Source organism: Oncorhynchus masou, chromosome 10 (genome assembly GCF_036934945.1).
Source record: "Oncorhynchus masou masou isolate Uvic2021 chromosome 10, UVic_Omas_1.1, whole genome shotgun sequence".
NCBI lineage: Eukaryota > Metazoa > Chordata > Actinopteri > Salmoniformes > Salmonidae > Oncorhynchus > Oncorhynchus masou.
The window spans coordinates 707,771-723,145 of NC_088221.1; the positions used below are offsets into that span (position 1 = coordinate 707,771).

At 41.5% G+C, this 15,375-nt stretch overlaps 1 protein-coding gene across 5 annotated transcripts in view; it reads right to left on the minus strand.

Moving 5' to 3' along the window:
* Window positions 1–277: 277 nt before the first annotated feature.
* Window positions 278–15,375, minus strand: part of lmo7a (LIM domain 7a) — a 61,175-nt gene continuing 46,077 nt past the window's right edge. For 3 of the 5 annotated variants that reach the window (XM_064975633.1, XM_064975635.1, XM_064975632.1), the window contains 10 exons: window positions 14,348–14,440; window positions 13,885–14,261; window positions 10,738–10,794; window positions 8,685–8,740; window positions 6,983–7,141; window positions 6,501–6,687; window positions 5,806–6,090; window positions 2,242–2,350; window positions 1,342–1,444; window positions 278–1,099 (listed from right to left, as the gene is read on the minus strand). In XM_064975633.1, coding sequence (XP_064831705.1) covers window positions 1,077–1,099; window positions 1,342–1,444; window positions 2,242–2,350; window positions 5,806–6,090; window positions 6,501–6,687; window positions 6,983–7,141; window positions 8,685–8,740; window positions 10,738–10,794; window positions 13,885–14,261; window positions 14,348–14,440 — 1,449 coding nt within the window. In that variant the 3' untranslated portion in view covers window positions 278–1,076. The remainder of the gene's footprint in view (window positions 1,100–1,341; window positions 1,445–2,241; window positions 2,351–5,805; window positions 6,091–6,500; window positions 6,688–6,982; window positions 7,142–8,684; window positions 8,741–10,737; window positions 10,795–13,884; window positions 14,262–14,347; window positions 14,441–15,375) is intronic. The other 2 variants (XM_064975636.1, XM_064975634.1) reach the window with 2 other exon arrangements.

Here is a 15,375-nt window from a genome sequence, read left to right on the forward strand (position 1 = left end):
TGAGGTCGGTTCTATTTGTACAAAATAATCACGTTTTCAGGCTTGATCTGATTCATCACTACAGAAACTGAGAAGTGATCTCAGAAAAATCTATGAAATGGAATTCACTTAATTGAAATATCGGTCAATTAGTTGTTTAAAAACTTGAGATTTTTAACAATGAGATTTTGGATAATCACTCAGCACTAAGAGACAGCAAGAGACTGTTATAATGATTATGGTACAAAATAGAATGACAAAATACAGTTACCTTCTATTAAAAAAGACAAAGTCCGAGTCTGGATCACAATTTTTATTTACAAATGTTATTGAACAACATTTGCCTCAATCCCATATATTATATATTGTTTCTCTGGCAAAAATTATCTTAACATCTCAAATGTATAAGATTCATTCTATTAATGAGAAAGAACAACAACTCCCCAATAATTGCTCACTCTCTCTAACCAACCATGCCATTGTTTTAAATATCTTTTGAATCCATTTAATCTAAATAATCTTCCCACCATCACAAACAAAAAAGGCACAGATGAAAAGGAACCCCAAAGTAGAAGAAAACACAGGCTTCCCTAGGCCTAGCACAAAAACTCTTATGTTTCTGAAATATGAAGGAATCAGGATCAATAACCTTATGGACAACACCAACATCAATTTCCAGTATTGTTTCCAGGTAGCGTTGCAAAATTCCCCAAACTCTCCATCTGGGATTTCTGAAAAACCTGGGAACTTTTGGAAAGTTTTCAGAATTTTCCAAACCTACTTCCATGTAAAACTCTCAAACTTGCAGGTGCATGCACGTCCCTCAAAATTTGTACAAGCAATCGGTAATAATAATAATACTTTGAAATCAACATGTTAACTTTTTTTGTCAATCTCACCCTCTCATGGATACAGTAATAAGAAATAATAAGGTAGTAGTTCATTGAAGAATAAGGGCTTTTTGCAGAATCATAATACACATTAATACATCTAAACTTGTCATCTAGCAAAGTGTTACGGCTTGTTGTCGTGATTGCAGTGTTCATGTGTTATTGTCAAGAATGGTCTCTTCCTGAATCTGCTGTAGTACAGTGATGTCACATGGAGGTTGGCTGTCCAGCTAGAGGGGAAAGAAGATCGAGGTTATAACACTAAATCAAATGATAGTATTCGATAACACAAACACAGCATATCACTAAATGACAAGGCACAACTAAACATAATATAACTGACACAACAGAACACATAGTAACAGGAACCTTGTTACTATTTGTGATACTGGTCAAATGTGACTATGGAGTTTTATAATCTAGTTGCCACACTTTTCAACTGGTACCCAGCTGAAGTCAAAGTCAAACTCACTTTTGAATCGCACGTAGCAGGAGTTACAGTAGAGCTGTCGGCTCCGTATTCTGACCTCAGCTCCGGCCTCCGATCCTCCCAGGTCGGACTTGCAGTCAATGCACTGGAAGGTAGGGAGAGGAAAATGGTCAATGAAGGCTAGGCCAGATCCCTCACTCTCAGATGGGGAGCTGAGAGGACAGTTGCCCTATGGAGGAAAGATTAGTTGCACAGACACAAAAGGAGCAGCCAATGGGAGAGCAGTAAGACATATACCCGCGCAGCCACAGCCAGATAGACAGAGCCAATGAGAAACACCTGACACTTGACTGACAGCCAGACCATTGAGATTAGTGAAACTGACAGTTCAAGCCCAAGCATACATGTAGGGACTTTTGGAAGCTTGTGATGTCAGAAGCCCCAGGATGAATTAATACAAATAAAGTGTGTTGGTGTTAGGAAATAGTAAGGTAAAGAATTGATTAGTATGGTTTAGAACAAATGCAGTCAGATTTTATGACACATTCATAAAACCATGAAAACAATGTGCCATTACTGTTTGCCATTTCTGTAGCAAGTTATATAGCTTAGGGAATTTGGAAGATAGTGTATTTTTCAAATAACTGAAAAGTTAGTGGAAACATTACTCCAGTTAATATCATTGGAAGTTACTATCCCTTTTGGACTTCTGTTTCCTTGGTTTTGTATGTGCCGTTATACAGGATCAGGTCAGATTGTGACCCCTTCATGCTTTTTAGGTTAGTAAGACATTGATCAGGGTCATGGTATCCATATTAGGAAAGCCTCATTCTGTTGATTAGGTTAGTACTGAGATGACAAGATATGTTTAGTCTCTGTAATGGATCAATCACGACCTGTCTCCAGTTCAGGGAGGTCTGGTCTTGAACTTTGAACTCTCACCTTGAAACAGGTCAAATGATAACAGAGTCCCAGGGACTCGATGATCATGGCGGCTCCCTTGCCCAGGACCGTGTCACAGAATGTACAGACTTTCTTGCCACTCACTGACCTGAGATTACAGATCGCAGAACTGTGACTAGACTGGAGAACCCAGAACACACACACAGACTGGATAACCGAGATTACATTTACATTTTAGTCATTTAGCAGATGCTCTTATCCAGACCTTGCTCAAGGACACATACAGATTTTTCACCTAGTCAGCTCAGGGATTTGAACCAGCGACCTTTCGGTTACTGGCCTAAACGCAAGGCTACCTGCAGCTCCAATACACATGCCCACCGACCAACCCACACACACGTTCAGGAAGAGGAATTGGGTCAAATGTCATAATTATTTATATTTTTTATTTAACCTTTATTTAAAAAGGTTGGCTAGTTGAGAAAAAGTTCTCATTTACAACTGCGTCCTGGCCAAGATAAAGCAAAGCAGTGTGACAAAATCAACAATACAGAGTTTCACATAAAAAAACGAACAGTCAATAACACAATAGAAAAATCTATGTACAGTGTAGGCAAATGTAGAAGATTAGAAAGGTAAGGCAATAAATAGGCCATAGAGGGGAAATAATTATAAACTCAGCAAAAAAAGAAACGTTCCTTTTTCAGGACTCTGTCATTCAAAGATAATTCGTAAAAATCCAAATAACTTAACAGATCTTAAATGTAAAAGGTTTAAACAATGTTTCCCATGCTTGTTTAATGAACCAAAAACAATGAATGAACATGCACCTGTGGAACGGTCATTAAGACACTAACTGCTTACAGACGGTAGGCAATTAAGGTCACAGTTATGAAAACTTAGGACCCTAGCAAAGACCCCCCCAAAAAATCTGGTTCATCCTTGGGAGAAATTTCCAAACGCCTGAAGGTACCACGTTCATCTGTACAAACAATAGTACGCACGTATAACACCATGGGACCATGCAGCAATCATACCATTCAGAAAGTAGACACGTTCTGTCTTCTAGAGAGGAACGTACTTTGATGCAAAAGTGCAAATCAGGCCTACAGGGTGGGAGACTCTGGGTTCGAGCCCAGGCTCTGTCACAGCCGGCCGCAAGCGGGAGGTCCATGGGGTGACGCACAATTGGCCTAGCGTCGTCCAGGTTAGGGAGGGTTCGGCAGGAAGGGATATCCTTGTCTCATCGCGCACTAGCGACTCCTGTGGTGGGCCGGGCGCATTGCACGCTGACCAGGTCGCTAGGTGCACGTTGTTTCCTCCGACACATTGGTGCGACTGGCTTCCGGGTTGGATGCGCGCTGTGTTAAGAAGCAGTGTGGTTTGGTTGGGTTGTGTTTCGGAGGATGCATGACTTTCAACCTTCATCTCTCCCGAGCCCGTACGGGAGTTGTAGCGATGAGACAACATAGTTGCTACTAAAAACAATTGGATACCACGAAATTGGGGAGAAAAAGGGGTAAAAATTAAAACAAAAAAATTGCAAATCAATCCCAGAACGACTGCAAAGGACCTTGTGAAGGTGCTGGAGGAAACGGGTAAAAAAGTATCTTTTTCCACAGTAAAACGAGTCCTATATCGACATAACCTGAAAGGCCGGAAGAAGCCACTGCTCCAAAACCGCCATAAAAAAGCCAGACTACGGTTTGCAACTGCACATGGGGACAAAGATCATACTTTTTGGAGAAATGTCCTCTGGTCTAATGAAACAAAAATAGAACTGTTTGGTCATAATGACCATTATTATGTTCGGTGGAAAAAAGGGGGAGACTTGCAAGCCGAAGAACACCATCCCAACCGTGAAGCACGGGGTTGCCAGCATCATGTTGTGGGGGTGCGTTGCTGCAGGAGGGACTGGTGCACTTCACAAAATCGATGGCTTCATGAGGTAGGAAAATTATGTGGATATATTGAAGCAACATCTCAAGACATCAGTGAGGAAGTTAAAGCTTGGTCACAAATGGGTCTTCCAAATGGACAATGACCCCAAGCATACTTCCAAAGTTGTGGCAAAATGGCATAAGGACAACAAAGTCAAGGTATTGGAGTGGCCATCACAAAGCCCTGACCTCCATCCTATAGAAAATTTGTGGGCAGAACTGAAAAAGTGTGTGCGAGCAAGGAGGCATACAAACCTGAATCAGTTACACCAGCTCTGTCAGGAGGAATGGGCCAAAATTCACCCAACTTATTGTGGGAAGCTTGTGGAAGGCTACCAGAAACGTTTGACCCAAGTTAAACAATTTAAAGGCAATGGTACCAAATACTAATTGAGTGTATGTAAACTTCTGATACAATCTGATATCAATAAATTCTCTCTACTATTATTCTGACATTTCACATTCTTAAAATAAAGTGGTGATCCTAACTGACCTAAGACAGGGATTTCTACTAGAATTTAATGTCAGGAAGTGTGAAAAATTGAGTTTAAATATATTTGGCTAAGGTATTTGTAAACTTCTGAATTCAACTGTATATTTAATCAATATTAGAATAAGTCTGTAATGTAACAACATGTGGAAAAAGTCAAGGGGTCTGAATACTTTCCGAAGACACTGTATAATATTATATTGGTCACAAAATGTTTGTTATTATAATTTTAATTGAAAAACTAAGTCTTGGATCAGGTGTACGTTTTGTGTATTAATTCAAAAACCATGTGCCATGGAATCGGTACATCGAAAATCTCCAGCTATTTTGTAACCTGTATGGCGCACTTGTCATTTTTTTGTCCTTAAAATAAACTGGTATAACTTTTTATTTATTACAATTTTCTTTAACCAATTTTGGTCTTTAATGCAGGGCCGACAGACAAGTTCCTTACCTTCTCCCTCTTCCACTTGCCTCATCTCGTTTTGTAGTAATGCTGTAATCAGTTGGTTGTAATTTTGGATAGAGCAGACATTTGCATATATTTTTTCACAAAACCTTGTATAAAAATGTATTGTCGTGAGATAATTTCTTTTGGGATATGAATACAGATGTCCAGTTCAGTCAGACCATTTTATTGGTAAACTACACGATAATGTAAAAGTTGTAATTTTTTGCGTTCCAATATGTAATCATTTGGTTGCAATCAGGTTAGAAAAATTATCGAGCTCCTCTACGAGGCTGTGCAGGGATCCAAATTGCAGATGTAAAAGAAAACAGGAATCGTCAAGGTACAATGACACCTTTGTTTTTAAGCCCTGGATTTCTAAACCCTTGAAATTACTGTTGGATCTCATGTTAACAGCTGACATTTTGATGGCCATAATAAATAGATATGCCGATAGCGGACAACCTTGTTTTAGTCCTCTTGACAATTGAATACTTTCTGAGAAGTAGTCATTATTTACTATTTTACACCTGGAGTTACTTTCATAACTTTAAGCCATTGTATAAGAGATTCTCGAAAATTGGTGTTAAACGTTAACCCCAGATCTAGAATCAGACTTTTATTTCCAATATCTGACACTGTATCAGTGATTGAGAGCAAATCTACCTACTCAGTTATTTTGTTAAGCAGTATTCTGCCATGCGATAGGACATTGGATGTTTTACCTGCTGCGTTGCTGCGAGGATGGGCGTGACTCAATTTCTAGGCCAGAAGGAGGAGTGGGGGAGGGAGATGGCGATGGCGAGCATTGGGACCAGGAAGACGGGTTGCTCCCGCCAGCCCCTCTGAGGGAGCTCATGGAGAGGGAGGAGGGCAGAGTGGCTGAGCCGGGACGACCACCGACCCCGCTGCCGCTGTTGCCACCACCGCCACCACCGATGGACGAGGTTGACCACGATGAGCGCCAAGAAGAGCGGGGCGCAGTGTCCAGGTTGTCCAGAGACTCACCTCTAAAATGTTGAACACATTAGTGGATGTTTGTGGGTTAGCGTAAGCACCCAAATATCATGAATAGCACAGGCCAATATGTTTCTTACTTAGCCAACTATTTTGATATTGACTCCTCTGAAAACATAAAACAGACTGGCATCCAAGGCTCGAGCCCAAAACTTTAAAGTAACTAAAAAAACTTTTACTCCATTTTTTATTGTCGGTTATATAGAAGATGTTTCAGAGTCATGTGGCACTATCCTAATACGGACAGCGTAACATAGGCCAGCGGAGCCCCAGCTAGAGTATACCTTCTGATGGGGCCAGTCAGGCTGGCTTAATTAACCCTATCTATCATTCAACACACACAGTGTACTGTACTGATCCACCACCCCCACACCCCCAGGCCAGCGGAGCCACTGTCGAGCACCTGCTGATGAGGCTGGCAGTGGGGTCCTTGCTGGTGGTATTTCCCTGGCGGATCCAGCTGTTGTCTGTGGTCAGTTGGGTCTTCTTCTTCATCTCCTGCAGGATCTGCTGCCTCTCTAGCTCTGCCTGGGACTGGCTCTGCTGGCCATTCCTCCACGATGCCTCGTCCAGCCTACTGCTGCTAGTCACTGTGGACCAATGAGAGAGGAGAGGAGAGGGAGTCAGTAAATAAAGACGAGAGCCAATGGGAGAGGAAGGAGTCAGGAGATGAGAGCTTATGATTTATCCATCGATCAGGAATCAAACAATCAGGAAACAACAATACGACCAGTGATTCATGATCAAGACAGTTTATAAAATCTGGAAGTGCATGCCAAACGCGATTGATCGGCTGAGCTGGGTTGCTTAATTGATTGGGTCCAACATTGATTAGACAGGAGTGGTCAGGAGCGGTCGAGGAATGGCAGAGTCCGTGAACCACACCTCTTTCTGGCTCTCTGTATCGCATGGCATTCAGGATGTTTCTCCTCTCCAACTCCAGCTCGGACGCGGCCTGGAGACTCTGGGCCTTTTTGTCTGCTTTACGTCTCAACTCCTCCTCCAGTAACTTCTGGGCCATGCCCCCCGAGCGGCCATACCAGTCTGGGCACAATGTGTTCACACTCACTGACACAGTGGCACAGACACAAACCACTAGCTTGGCTAAAAGTGTCTGGGTACAGCCTCTACAGATACAGATGACACTCACTGACTTCTATTCATAGAGTCGCATCGTTGCCTTTGGGATGAACATTCTACACACTGCAGCCATTATTGTAGGTTTGATGAAAACGCGCTTTCGTTAGAAAATATATTTTACCATGACAAATATGGTTCTTCATGTTCAGTGGGGTCTTTCTAACATATCATTAACATTACATCCAAAAAGTTGGATTTTGTAACCTAATACAATATTAAGCACAGAGCTCTGTTGAACGTGCAAAAAGTTGCAAAAAGCCAAATGAACACAAACTGAATACATTTAAAAGGCTTTGAAAATAAAAAGCTTGCAGTATGCTCAGTGGCGCAATCTTCGGAAAATAACAGGAATTTCAGATTAAGCGTACACATAACTACCTATGTTACCTCTATGGTTTTAAATCCATCCGGAATCGATAAGAAAGATGACTAGTTAAAAGGTGAGCCTGTCGGTTAGCCTTAATTCTTGCACAGCATCCAGCCGAGCTGACACAATTCTTTCCTCACTGGCCTCCTTTAAATCACCCTAATTTTGGCCATCCTACAAGGGTAAAAAGTCCAATAACTTTTGAATGGGTTATGATAGAGACATGAGGTTTGGACCATTGGTTTTCTTAGAGGAGTATCTGCACAATTGTATTATTTACCCATTGTTCAAAAGATCTGTTTTTGTTTGGACAACGTACATCTTGGTGACTGACTGATGACTGATGCCCAGTCATTCTGAATGGAGGCTAATGACTGTTTCATCTAAATTATACTATAGTGGCATGGAAATATGATATTGCTCAAGTAGGCAAATAATTAGTAGGACACAACTTTATTTTCTAATTTACTTTAGAGAGATGGCAATGTTGCCATTTGCTAGCACAGTTTGTAAAAAAAAAAAGCTAGCAATGCTAATGCTATCTAGCAAAAATGCAGTGCTGTCCCCTCAATCTTAGCTAGCTAAAGTTATACTGCACCTAAAGTCAATCTGGTGATATAAAAAGAATGACAAGACGTTCCTACTAATTATTTTCCTCCTTTTGAAATGTCATTGTGTTTCCAAGCTTCTATAGTGCACTTTAGATTAAATCTTCATCAGTACCCATTGAGAATGTTCAAGAGAACGAACGTTCAACACAATGAAAAAGTGCAACCCATGAATTGCCAAACGCACGCTAGTGCCACGGCATGCACACACACACACACACGCACACACATGCACACACACATGCACACACACATGCACACACACATACACACACACACACACACACACACACACACACACACACACACATACACGCACACACGACACCAGCTTCCCTTGCTAATGTGAGCAGCTAAATAATGTGTGGTTCAACTTCCACCGAAGGTGATCCATGCCTCCTGTCAATAAGGATTAATTAATATTGATGAAGACATAAATAATAACACATTATTATAATTAATCCCCACTGACTTTTAGTCTCTCGTTTCTCCACGTCATCTAGCTCTGGAGTAGATTTGGACTTTGCCCTGCAAGACACAAAAAAACACATCATTTGCAAATATTAAATATTAAATATTAATTATCTCTCAAATCAATGTACACTGGAAAACAGATTAATTTGTACAGATTAAATGGTACCCTATTCCCTACATACTGTAGTGCACTACATTTGACAGGGTTCATATGGCTCTGGTCAAAAGTAGTGCACTATGTAGGGGATAGGGTGCCATTTGGGATGCTTCCTTGGAGTGAAATACAGTTTACACGCTCAGGAGTGCTTGAATACAGGAAGGTAATTACATGTATTTTCAAAAACGTACAGTCCAATATATTGTATCTGGCTGGCACATTATGAAACATGGAATAAACTGGGAGATGTAGTGCCCTATATTGGGAATAGGGTGCCATTTAAGACACCACCCAGGTTAACACATGGGGACATGGTTAAGTATTGACTCTTAGAACATACTGTATTAGTTATAGGCTGACCCATGCCTTGTACTTGCTAGTAAGGGAACGCTCAACATTTTCAGAACTGGGACCCAGAGAAAAATGTGGGAAGGCCATGTTTTTTCATTTTCAGTCAGTCAGAGGGTTTACCATTTTTTTTTTATTGTCCAGGGGAGGGTCAAGTAATTTGTAATCGATTACATTTCAATTTTGGTCAATGTTGCCCTTCATCCCTGATTTTTTGGTGAACGCGCAATTTCAGGTGGGCCTGTGGTCTCAATCAAATGATCCATAGCATACATGGGGCGGCAGGTAGCCTAGTGGTTAGAGCATTGAGCCAGTAACTGAAAGGTTGCTAGATTGACAAAGTAAAAATCTTTTCATTCTGCCCCTGAACAAGGCAGCTAACCCACTGTTCCTAGGCTGTCACTGTAAATAACCATTTGTTCTTAACTGACTTGTTAAATAAAGGTAAAAAAATTAAATAGTAATACAGATATACTATAGGCTATTGTAATTATTCACCTACCTCCTCATGCCTTTTGCACACAATGTATATAGACTCTTTTTTTTTTTTTTTTATTGAATTGTTTATTGTTTACTCCATGTGTAACTTTGTGTTGTTGTCTGTTCACACTGCTATGCTTTATCTTGGCCAGGTCACAGTTGTAAATGAGAACTTGCCTACCTGGTTAAATAAAGGTGAAATAAAAATAAATACAAATAAGCCTGGACAATAAGAAATATATGCTTGAGAAGCACAGCACAAAGTTATATTTTTAAGAAAATGTACTTCCTTCCCGAGTTTTTGCACTGCTGGTGTAAAATAAAATAAAATAAAATGAGGCTGCATTGGATGCACACTGTAGTGGATCGGCTATCCCAAACATGAGCTCTGACTGGCCTGCTCTGGCTGATGTAAAACATTTTGTGCTGTGTAGCCTACAGTGGCACTTCAGGAGTAACAATCGATCGGAGAAGGACAGCGCACAAGTAGGCTAAACTCAAGAAGACCAAATTTAATTGAAACCATTTTAATTTTAATTTGACTAACAACAATAGGGCTTTGTGTTGGAGCCTATTTATTTCTATTTAAGAAACAAGGAGGTTGGCTTCCTGTTAAACAAATGAAATGATAGGCTACTATACATGATTTGTCACCCAATTCCTTCTTGGTCGATTCATAACATCTCTGCGCATTACTAGTGGCAGGGTAGGCTAAATAAATACAACAGAATAGGCAAAAATAAAAGAATGGTGATAAAGGAACTGAAATATGCTGGGTAGAGCATTCCCAGAGCTCATGCTTGAGCGGCACCAGAGTGAATTTGGAGATGGAGAGTGGGTCTTTTTTTGGAGTGTTGACCCACTGCGTCAAATTAAGCACGTGCGAGGCCCCAATCCACTCAGCTCACATGCTCTGGTGTTGCACAAAAAAAAGAATTATACTCGTCTATGCTCGTCTCTATGTAAAATGACGTAGAATTGCATGAAATGTGTTTATAAAAGGCTAGATCTGACTCACACACACTCAATGGATGTCTAGGCTGGACCTTGGGATACACACACTGACCTGTCTGCCATTGATATCTCAGGCTGGACCTTGGTATAGCCACAGGAGTCTCCCACCCTGCCATCCAGCAGAGAGAGGGTTACGGGGTTACAGCAGTAGCAGAGAGAATATAGATACGGGATAGGGGATACAGACAGAAACAGAGAGAGGGGGTACAGAGACAGACAGACATGGACAGACGGACAAATAGAGAGGACAAAACACAGGAAGACCATTAGTGGGAGTTTGAGGTTACTACTCAATGTAAAGTAGACAATAGTGCATTCAAAAAAAACGTTATTAATGCAACGATAATGTTTACAAATAGCCTTCGAAGCTTAAAGCACAGATTTAACACACACAAATCTTAAACCCTTAAAAGCACTAAGATGACTTTTGTCATTACAGAAGTTAAGATCGACAGGCTAGAATAAAAAATATACACTATATATACAAAAGTATGTGGACACCCCTTCAAATTAGTAAATTCATCTATTTAAGCCACACCCGTTGCTGGCAGGTGTATGAAATCGAACACAAAGCCATGCGATCTCCATCAACAAACATTGACAGTAGAATGGACTTACTGAAGAGCTGTGACTTTCAAAGTGGCACCGTCATAGGACGCCACCTTTCCAACAAGTCAGTTCGTCAAATCTCTGCTGGTTTGAGCTGCCCGGGTCAACTGTAAGTGCTGTTATTGTTAAGTGGAAACGTCTAGGAGCAACAGAAATGGTTTGTCGAGATCGGTGTGGAAGAACTTGACTGGCAAGCACAGAGCCCTGACCTCAACCCCATCAAACACCTTTGGGATGAATTGGAATACGACTGCGAGCCAGATCTAACCGCCCAACATAATTGCCCATGGCTGAATGGAAGCAAGTCCAAGCAGAAATGTTCCAACGTCTAGTGGAAAGCCTTCCGAGAAGAGTGGAGGCTATTATAGCAGCAAAAGGGGGACGAACTCCATATTAATGCCCATGATTTGGAATGAGATGTTTGACGAGCAGGTGTCCACATACTTTTGGTCATGTAGTGTATAATAAATGTAAATAAAACCGTGGCTCTATAAGAAGGTAACTAGCATAAGGCAGAGGCACTAGACCCTCAAACATTTGAAACCATGATTTGCACACAAAGAAGCCATTGAACAGAATTAAGTTAAAAAAAATATATTTTGCAGTTGCTATAGTATACATTATTGTTGATAGTTTTGCCTTCATTTTTCTTATTTTTCTCTTTTTATTTTATTTTCTAATCCTTACATTTAGTTTAAAACTGTACATGTAAGACGATGTAAATGGTATTTTGTTTCTATTGATATTTGTTGGTATTTATTTATTAGTGTACTTGCTTCAGCCAGACCACTACTGTTATCTGGCATACTTCTCTTTATTGGTGTGCTTGCTGAAAGTATTTAACTCAGCTTAAACTCTAGATTTGCCAATTTATCCTTTTTCCACTACCATAAAAATATATATACTGAACAAAAATAAAATGCAACATGTAAAGGGAACAAAAGATCCCAGAAATGTTCGATATGCACAAAAAACTGTTGTCTCTCTAATTTTGTGCACAAATTTGTTTACATTCCTGTTAATGAGCATTTCTCCTTGGCTAAATTAATCCATCCACCTGACAGGTGTGGCATATCGATAAGCTGATTAAACAGCATGGTCATTACACAGGTGCACCTTGTGCTGGGGAAAACACCACTCTAAAATGTGCAGTTTTGCTACACACCACAATGCCACAGATGTCTCACATATTGAGGGAGCATGCACTTGGCATGCTGACCACACAAACTGTCAGAAACCGTCTCAGGGAAACTCATATGGGTGTCTGTCGTCCTCAGGGTCTTGACCTGACTGCAGTTTGGCATTGTAACTGACTTCAGTGAGCAAATGCTCACCTTCGACGAAGGAGAAGTGTGTTCTTCACTGATGAATCTCAGTTTCAACTGTACCAGGCAGATAGCAGACAGCGTGTATGGCGTAGTGTGGGTGAGCGGTTTGCTTATGTCAATGTTGTTGTGAACAGTGCCCCATAGTGGCGGTGGGTTTATGGTATGGGCAAGCATAAGTTAAGGAAAACGAATACAATTGCATTTTACTAATGGCAATTTGAATGCACAGAGATACTGTGACAAGATCCCGAGGCCCATTGTCGTGCCATTCATCCGCCGCCATCACCTCATGTTTCAGCATGATAATGCACGGCCCAATGTTGATAAGATTGGTACTGAAAATTGAAAGCTGAAAATGGCCCAATTCTTCAATGGCCTGCATACTCAACAGACACTTACCCATTGAGCATGTTTGGATCGACGTGTACGACAGCGTGTTCCAGTTCCCACCAATATCCAGCAACTTCACACAGCTATTGAAGAGGACTGGGACAACATTATACCGGCCACAATCAACAGCCTGATTAACTCTATGCGAAGGAGCTGTGTCATGCTGCATGAGGCAAATGGTGGTCACACCAGAGATGGACTGGTTTTCTGATCCACTCCACCTACTTTATTATTTTTTTATAGGTATCTGTGACCAATAGATACATATCTGTATTCCCAGTCATGTGAAATCCATTGATTAGGGCCTAATGAAGTGATTTCAATTGACTGATTTTCTTATATGAACTGTAAGATCTTTGAAATTATTGTATGTTGCGTTTATATTTTTGTTCAGTGTGTATTTGGACTGCACGCAAATATTCTTCAAGATATTAACTGGGTGGGATGGGAAGGAGGAATTATGGAAAAGAAAAAATATGATATTATTGCAATTCTCTATCATTGTAAACATCTAAACAAAAGAATCTGGGTGAAAATTAAAAAATAATTCCTGTTATGTATACAGAAGATCAAAATAAAAAAGCATTAAAATGGAAAGTGGACCATCATCTAAAAGTTGCTTTGTTCATCTACATAATCCATTTGAGATACTTTAGGATAATTTGGGCATGATGTACAAAATAGGTACCATGACATGCATTGGATTTGTGCCATAAATGCTAAAACGTTAGCATGTGGAAACAGTGGCAGGGAAACTAAACCAAAGCATAGATTGTTGTGATACCTTGTCTATAGACTGCTTAAGGAAACCAATATGTCATATTGTAATTTGGGTGAAATTTCCCTTTGAAGAAAATATTATTATTATGAACCATTGCTGCTGTTCCTGCATTCTGGCATTCTGCATGTGTTGTTGATTAGCAGCCTCCTGGTGCCTCCTCTCCTCCTCCCTCTCTTCCTCCTTCCTCCTTTGCCATCTCAGCTCCTCCTCTTTCCTTTGTCTCCTCTCCTCCTCCTTTTGCTCCTCCCTCTTCCTCTCCTTCTGAAGACGCAGCAGATCTCGCTCCTCCGTTCTCATCCTCTCCTCCTGCCATCGCTGCTCGTCCTCCATTCTCCTCTTCTCCTCCTCCTGTCTTCGCTGTGCCTCCTCCTCTTCCCTCCTCCTCCTCCTCTCTTCCTCCTGGTCCTCCCAGGGCAGGATGGGCTGGCGGAGAGGGCAGGGTAGGCTGAGACTCTTGCTGCTCGGCTCCTGAGGAATAGACAGTAAAGGGATGAAGCCAAAGCCAGAGTTTGTACCCCGGTTTACTACCAGAAAATTATGTTTTGGTTCCTCACTTCTTGGTGGTGTCTGCCCCCGTCAGTCACAGCATCCTGCTGGGCTCGACGCCACTCCTCCTCCAGTTTCTCCTGGTCACGACTGTATTTTTCCTGTTACAAACACACACAAAGTTTCTCTGGAGCTTTGGTCACCCGCCCCCTATACTTACTGACAACAACGTTTAATCACAATCAAACAACTGGTAGGCCTGATCACAGACAGAGATGAGACAGCTTACGGGGAGTAGGTCAGAGACCTGGCAGTGTGGTGCCAGTGTGGTGCCAGGACATCAGTAAGACCAAGGGGTTTATAGTAGACTACAGGAAGCAGGAAGAATAGAACAGGGTCGAGAGCTTCAAGTTCCTTGTTGTCCACATCAGTAAGGACTTAACATGGTCCACACACACCAACACAGTTGTGAAAAGGACACAAAAGCGCCTCTTCCCCGTCAGGAGGCTGAAAAGATTTGGCATGGGCCGCAGATTTTCAAAAAGTTATACAGCTGCACCATTGAGAGAATGGCTGAATCACCACTTGGTATGGCAACTGCACCACCATCGACCGCAAAGTGCTACAATGGTTGGTGTGCGCGGCCCAGTACATCACTGTGGCCGAGCTCCCTGCCATCCAGGTCCTCTATACCAGGTGGAAGGCTTGAAAAATTGCCAAAGACTTCAGCCACCCAAGCCATAGACTGTGCTCTCTGCTACCGTCCGGCAAATGGCACCAGAGCATCGGTTCTCGGACAAACAGGCGCCGAGACAGGCTTCTACACCCAAGCCATAGACCGTTCTCTCTGCTACCGTCCGGCAAATGATACCAGAGCATCGGTTCTCAGACAAACAGGCTCCGAGACAGGCTTCTACACCCAAGCCATAGACTGTTCAAAGTCCAAACATCACATACCCCTGCACATTTATGTATTACTGGTACTCACTATATATATCTTCATTCTTGTTTATTTAATTTTTTTGTACTTTATTCCTCATGTTTTCTCTGATTTTTAACTGTAAATCACTGGGAAAGGGCGTGTAAGTAAGCATTT